Consider the following 7,844-nt stretch of genomic DNA (forward strand, 5'->3'; position numbering starts at 1 on the left):
GTTTGAGAAATCCTTTAATCTCCCATGGCAACCATTCAGCTGTGCAAAACGCCTGGGTGGACCTAGCCCCGCCTTCGAGGACAGATCTCCTCCTCTGAGCTGCAGTTTCTAAGCTTCTGATCTGGTAAACATATTGTTAGAAGTTAATAGAGGAGCCATGCAATAGAGGAGGAGTTTTTAAAGAGACAGAGGCCCAACTTCAAGGTGTTAAATTACAAATTCTAATTTCTTCTAAGTCATATCTGATATACAACATTCTTATAACAACTGAAGGTAACATAGCTACTTCACTGTGCTTCTGCCTCCTTAATTCTTGACTATGAATGCACATTTGGCACACCTTTTTTAAAATGACCCTCCTCAGTTGTAGGGTACAATGTTGAATAACTGTACAGTACTATTTTCTTATGTTGTAAATTTGCTCTTGCTGTTTTTTTTGTCTGTTTTCTGAATTTTCCCATCGTGTGACAATAAAGGATATTTCTGGACTATTTCATAAGAAAATTCCAAGCCATTAACTTCTGACGTTGAGCTGCAACGTGTTTAGGTTATGCTGTGGGACATGGTCCAAAGTACACTAGCAGGTCAAACAAAGGTTTTGGAGCAAGTCTGTCCAGTCTGGACTTAAATCTGAAATGTTGCAGCATGACCATAAGCAGACTGTTTATGGTAGAAGCCGTCCAACGTGGCTTGAATTAAAGTTTTCCGGAAAGAGTCAACCCAAGTTTCTCAGAAATTAAGTAAAAGGCTAAGTCAAGGGTAGCAGAGCCGGTTATTAGGATTGGGGAGCGTTTACTTTTTCACTTCAGGCCAGGCTGAGTTATGTTTTGTTTCTTGTGTAAATGAAATATTTTCAAAAGTTTAACAAAAAAAAGACATGGCACATATGTCTTAGCATTCAAACTGTTCAGTGTAGAAAAATATTTCTCAGGTCACTTAATGCTACATTTGAAAGCAAAGGAAGTCTGACCCTTTGATGGCTTCATCTGTCCCAAAAAGATCCTGAGTTAGAGGGACCTCCGTCTGCTGTGACGGTAGTTCCTCTCCCAGCAGAGAGCGACGGCGCTGGGGGAGGCATGTGGCGAGGCAGTGTGGGAGCTGCAGGAGACCCGGTCCACCCTGTAGGAGATGGAGGTGTAAAACACAGGGTTGCTATGGCCGCATGCGTGTCCCTGCTGCAGGTCGGAGGTGCTGCCGCACATGTTCAGCCCATGGCACCAGCAGCAGATCAGATCCCTGAGTCTGTTGGGTTTGGGAAGCTCGGAACGCTTCGGTTCGATGAGCTTGAGGTTGTCTGCAGGAGAGGAGACCAGACTCACACAGCTGCCGCCCTCCTCCACCGGAAGAGTGAACCGGCTGCTTCCTCCATCTGCAGCATCCGACTCCTCCTCCTCCTTCAAAAGTTGTTCATCCTCCCGTTCAGCAGTCCTCACATCAGAACTCACAGTGAGAAACCTCAACACCACCAGGTTGAGGAAAGCTCCCGTGACTGTCAGACCGACCAGAGTGTACACGAAGCAAAAAGCCACGTAGGGCGGTCGCCTCTGCAGGGCGTCCGTCTTCTTCAGGGCGACGAAGTCCCCGAAGCCGATGGTGGTGAGCGTGATGAAGCAGTAGTAGTAGGCATTGAAGAAGGTCCAGTCCTCGAAGTGCGAGAAGGCGGCGGCACCGACGCACAGGGTGCCGACGCAGGACAACAGCCCCACCAGCACCATGTTCCCCATGGAGACCTCGGTCTCCCTGAGGCCCAGGCCCCGCTTGGCTCTGCGCAGGAGGTAGCGGACCAGCGTGTTGATCCTCTCCCCCAGGCTCTGGAACATGATCAGAGTCAGAGGGATTCCCAGGACTGCGTAGAACATGCAGAAGGTCTTGCCGGCGTCGGTGCAAGGAACGACGTGGCCGTAACCTGAAACGTCACAAAGGCACTGCGGGTTAAGCACTTAAAGCTGCGGGTGCTGATGGTGATAAAGCAAGGGGGTCAAGACTGGATTGATCCAGTCTCTGGTTTCTGTTGCTTTACATCCAATTTGCATCCACTTTAAAACGATATTCCTAAATTTCTGGCTCCGTTCTGAGAACTACTGTGGATGAGTAGATGATGAAGAATCATCTTCACATGCAGTGAAAATCCTTCACTTCATGTGAAGGATTTTCACTGTCATAGACAGTCTCATAGACTGTCTATGACAGTCTATGAGACTGTCATAGAAAAACAGAGTGTCTTCAGTCAGAGGCTTCTTCAAATTCAATGTAATACAGACTGCTACAGGAGATCCTCTAAAAGGTGTATTTGGTAATAAAGGATCTTTTTCTAATTCAAATAATTAAATTATTTGAATAAGACTGATGCAAATTTGTCAAGTTCAATCAACTTATATCAGTTAAGTTGTATAAACTTAATTGAATTACTTGTTACCAATTGAAGCAATTCAGTTAAGTTGGTTCAACTACTTTGTTTTTTCAGTGCAGCCATCACCGTCTACAATAATCTTGATTTAATATAAAGCAAATCGATCAAGTCTATTTGCGCAGCAACATGGCCGTTCAAAGTGCATCGTAAAAACACAAGAATAAAAAGTCAAAAATGCAACATACAGTCAAAAATCAAGAAATAAACGTCACATTTTGACAAGAGCATTATTATTATTATTCACCTTTCAGGAGAATACAGAAAGTTTTCAAAGTGGTCAGATGTCAGACAGTTTTGGGGTGAAAATCAAAGCTACAAATGTTATATATATTTAGGGGAGGTGGAGGAGTTGGGGAATGATGGAGCAGAGCAGACCTGCCAGGTTTTGCAGCGCTGGAAACATAAATAAATACAGAAAAATTGTCGCTTTTTTTTTTCTTTCTTTTTTTAATGGACCGTAAGTTATGGTCCAGTCACTCTTTTGGCAGCAATAAGGACTAATCCGCTAAATGTCGACTGAATTTGGTTTGAAAATGTGTTTTTTTTTTTGTTTGTTTTTTTGTACAAAGTGTAAAAGTATATTAGTGAAAGCGTGTTGTTTCTTTTTCTTTTTATCATTTAATTTGTTCATTCTTTTAAGTTTTTTATTAATTATTATTATTATTATGGTTTTAAAGTGATTTCGTCGACTTGGAGGTAGATTATTTCTTTTCGTTATTTGATTAATTATTTATGTTTTAGTTATTAAATGCTTGACTGAGCTTTAATGTAGTTTATTATTGATAGTAGTAAAAGAAAAAAAAAACCTGGTATGTGCCTCAGAAAATCTTTAGCTAATATAAAAAAAGAGATTTGTTGTTGTTGTTGTTGTTGTTGTTGTTGTTTAAAGTACCACCACTGTTTCACAGAAACTTTTACAACAAATCCTGCGCCTCAAAACAAAAGTCATGTCGTCATGTTGACTGGACGTAAAGAACCGTAGCCGCGTTCTTACCTATCGTGGTGATGACAGTGATGGCGAAATAAAAAGAGCCGGAGAACTTCCACTGCCTGCCGCCGCGGTGCGGCTCCGACTGCAGGATGACTCTCTCTATCTCCCGGTAGTCCTCCTCCAGGAAGCCGTACTTTCTCTTCAGCTCGCCCAGTTTCTGCTCCAGGGCCTTCTTCCGGGAGCTCTCGCTCTCCGTCTCCAGCGCGTCGAACACGGCGGCTCCGATGAGCAGGTAGAGAACGACGGAGAGGATGAGGAAGAAAGTCCTGACGTTCTGCGCCTTCATCCTGCTGCTGCTGCTGATGCTGCAGAGGGTGACGGTGCTCAGAGGGAGGGCCCCATCCTGCAGGGTTCAACTGCTGGGGCCCCCGCTTCAGCATATGCGGGATTAAGAGCAGGGACCGCAAACAGTGAAAGTTGCTCCAACAGCAGGTGCAGAGGGCCGGCAGACAGACGCACCACCTCTGAGCTTCGCAGGACGTTTGTCTGGCCTACTGGCATCTTTCACTGAGCCTCTTCAGGAACACTGATGTGTCCTGGGGTTGTCTTCCCATTCACACTGAGGGGAAAAAAAGAAAAAGCATTGGATAAATGGATTATACTGTTTTATTTGTTCAATTTGTAAATATATATTTTTTAAAAATCTGTAATGTAGGTGGTGCATAAAAGCCTACGACAGACACGTTGTTTTTTTTGTTTTTTTTTTGTTACATATATGTTGCAGATTTGAAGGTGTTTTTGTGGGATTTTATGAACACAATAGTGCATAACTCTGAATTACTGGGGAAATGAAAACAGTGTCATGATCTGTAGGTGGTAGAACTTTACCTTTACATTTACGCTCCTAATTTGTTGATTATATCTCGCCATTTTGTATTTTCCCTTCATGTTAGTTCATTTATTCACATTGTTTGTGCTTTGCGCTTGTTTCCTTTGTGTTTCTTATTGTTACATTAGTTTGAGGTTTGTTTGTTTTTTAGTTCTCTCTGCTTTGTAAGTGTCAAAGACATTAAAATCACAAAGTGAGTCATAAAGACGCAAACATGACAAGAAGCATATAACAACTGACATACAATATAATAGTCGTGTTTATCGGTCATCTTTCCCTCAGCCTGCCACTCTGCTCCCCTTCCCAGCTGCATCTACTCACCTGTGATTAGCTCTTCTGGTCCCTTAGTCACTCTAAGCTGCGTGGCTGCTGATGTGAAAACACCATTCAACATCAGAGGTTTACATACTTTACCACTGCAAACATTCATCGGTTTGTTAAACAAAGGAATGCAAACCCCTCCCCCCCAAAAGAAGAAGAAGAAGAAAATATTCTTTTCTCTTCTCATGAAAACAAGACGGAGATGGTTTATCCATCTTTGCGCAGAAATGCGTACACACATTTCGGAACACAAGTGTGACCGTTAATCAGTGACCCTGCCTTGAGGGATCTTAAATACACAAGTGTGCGTGTGTGTGTGTGTGTGTGTGTGTGTGTGTTGTGTTTGTCTGCGGCTGCCTCGCAGAGCTACAGCTGGAGCGGCTGCCCTTTCTGGGCAGCTCTGGCCCTCCTTATGAAGCACTCATGTGGGACGGTCGCCTCCGCTTTCAGCCAAAGTGCTACACTGAGCGATGAGGCGCAGAGGCTGGTGGCACAACGATGACCTTTCTCAAGCGCACTTAGCCACGGAGCGATCCAAGATTCCTAATATCGGGAATCCAGCACACAGGCCGAGTGTGTGGACATCAGGAGAGAAACCACGGGGGCTTCTCAGCTGCTCCACGTGTTGGGAGTTTTCCTATGCGCCATGCTAATCAGACACACAGAAATAAGTGCCGTAGGCCCGTCCTGCAAGTTGTTCCACTTATAAAGTCTTTGTTTTAGGAAGACAACCCAATCGGCGGAAACTGTTCGAGCTCCGAAGACGTTCATGAAGAGCCAGATATTAATCATTTCACGGACACTTGTTGGCTCCATTCCCTTCACAGCACTGACTTTCTCTGAGCTGTTTTTAGCAGAGAATACAGCACCGCCACCTGTTTTAGCACAGACAAACTGAAGAGACACATCAGCACAAGTCCAGATTTTCTCCACTGGAACACACAGTAGTTGTGTATTTTCTTTTCTATAGCTTTCATCTGAGCACAGTTTGTAAAAGTTCCAATAGGCTGGTAGGTTTCCTGGTGGGATTCAGCTTTTGAGCATACTTCATCACTTTTCAATGGGTTCAAAGTTCAGGCCATTCAAGAAAGTTTATGCTAGCCTTCCTTATCCAGGTGTTTGAAGTCATTGTCCTGTTGGGAAACCAAACGGTTTCTAGATCTCAACTCAACCGATTGTCGGAACAATGTAAAAGTGTTTGCCTCTTGTTAGACCATTTGCCCTCACACTTGATTTTACTGATCGTCAGACAAAAATGACCCGAGCAAATACAAAATTTGTTGTTTTTTTTAAATAATGATTGAATATAATAGGGGGGAAAAGTACCTACACTGATCTGGTTCTGTGTGAAAAAGTAAGTGCACTCCTTGTTAAATTGTGACTTCACCAAATATTTGGTTGAGTTTCACTATCTGCACCCAGGCCTGATTAGAGTCAGACCTGAAGAAGGATAAAAAATAACTTCAACAGCAATGTGAAGCAGGCTAGAAGGTCTCAAAAAGCAACATAATCTAAAAAAAAAAAAATAGATGAGAAGCAGTCACTGACATCGCTTTGATCCGTCCAGAAAGGGTTACAAAGCGACTCCAGCAAACAAAAATGAGAGGCAACAACCGCTAACGGAGAGAAACAGATTTGTGGTGAGCCCTCGAGTAGCCGGCCAACCAAATTTCTCTAGGAGCGCTTCAACGAATTATCCCACAGGTCACCAAAGCAGGGGAACACCTGAAGCACCGCAGGCCTCACCGGCTTCTGGTCAGTGTTAGCGATTCAACAACTAAACAGCAGCCGCGTCTCCATTACAAACATGCGCAAAACTTTGTCAGTTTTTGCACAGGTGAATGGTTGCCGTGGGAGATTACAAGATTTCTCAAATAAGCATGAAAGAATCAAAGTGACACTCCAGGTATGTTTTTGATGAGGGATTATCACTGTGACATGATGTAAAGCTCAAACCCATATAACACTGCCCCTTTAATAAGACAAAAATCACACATTAAAGTTGTGGTGGGTTTTTTTTTTTTACCCAGAAGTAGCCGGGTGATTTTTGATCTGCGTAGCTGAAGCTATGACTACAAAGAGCACACAGTTTAACAGCTGTATTGATGAAGCGATGATGCTGTGTTATCTGGTATCTCTCTGCTCCGCAGCAGAGTTCGACCGGCCCTTCTTTATCTTCCACAGGAAGACATTAAGAGCAGGATGTCCACTGACTGAAGCCTCCACGCTCTTCCCTCTATGTGCCATTTTTTATGGAAAATGAGGCAGCGAGGCCTACTGTAAACATGATGCTATCTTTACAAAGATAGTACCTGGAGACAGCGAGCGAGATAAGACGGGCGGTTATGAGGATCATAAAGCATGTGGATGCAAAATATTTTCGTCTCGTGGATAAAGCTGCAGCACGTTGGTGTAAAAAGTGTGCATTAGTTTTGCGGGTAAATGTTTCTTCAATGGAAAAGTTAGCGACACTTAGGTTTACGTGACAGTGGACTGTCAGTAGCTTATGGAATAGCAAATAGTCATCGTGACATTTTATAAAAAACAATCTCCAAAATGGGATCATTTTGTGCAAAAGGGTGCTGAGAGTTTTGCCTGCTTAATTCATTCTAATTGTTAGATGCCTGTTTTCAATTTGCAGCACGTGTTCATTAAATAAACTAACTGTATTATAATTCATTAAAAGAAGGTACTTGGAATAAAAGTTTCAATATAACTTGGTATTTGCGAGGGTGAGCTCTATTTTGGAAGTTAACTAATTAATGGATAGGAACGTACGATCAATAGAAAATAAAGTTGAAAATAAAGTTGAAGATTATTCAACTGAATAAAAAAAAATTTTTTTTTAATTCCCTTCTCACCCTCCGCGGGTGGTCTCTTTCATCCTCTGAGCTCGGGTCCTCTACCAGAGGCCTGGGAGCTTGAGGGTTCTGCGCAGTATCTTGGCTGTTCCCAGGACTGCACATTTCTGGACTGAGATGTCTGATGTTGTTCCTGGGATCTGTTTGAGCCACTGCTCCAGTTTGGGGGTGACTGCCCCGATGACCACAGGCACCACTGTGGTCTTCACCTTCCAGGCCTTCTCCAGTTCCTCTCTGAGGCCCTGGTATTTCTCCAGTTTCTCCTGGTATTTCTCCAGTTTCTCATGCTCCTTTTTCCTGATGTTGTGGTCACTTGGTATTGCTACATCCACCACAACGGCTTTCCTCTGTTCTTTATCCACCACCACAATGTCCGGTTGGTTCGCCATTACCATATTCTCCACTCTCTTCTACACCCCCCAAGCTCCAGTT

At 43.5% G+C, this 7,844-nt stretch overlaps 1 protein-coding gene across 1 annotated transcript; it reads right to left on the reverse strand.

Annotated features, from left to right (window-relative positions):
• Positions 1-811: 811 nt before the first annotated feature.
• Positions 812-3,954, reverse strand: LOC106960754 (potassium channel subfamily K member 15-like). Its single transcript, XM_015054039.1, has 2 exons — positions 3,405-3,954; positions 812-1,906 (listed from the first exon to the last, which is right to left on the reverse strand). The coding sequence occupies exons 1-2, from the start codon at positions 3,685-3,687 to the stop codon at positions 1,008-1,010; spliced, it is 1,182 nt and encodes a 393-aa protein (XP_014909525.1). The 5' UTR covers positions 3,688-3,954; the 3' UTR covers positions 812-1,007.
• Positions 3,955-7,844: the final 3,890 nt, after the last annotated feature.

Source organism: Poecilia latipinna, unplaced genomic scaffold (genome assembly GCF_001443285.1).
Source record: "Poecilia latipinna isolate Pla-1442-1.1 unplaced genomic scaffold, P_latipinna-1.0 Scaffold1225, whole genome shotgun sequence".
In the NCBI taxonomy this organism is placed as follows: Eukaryota; Metazoa; Chordata; class Actinopteri; order Cyprinodontiformes; family Poeciliidae; genus Poecilia; species Poecilia latipinna.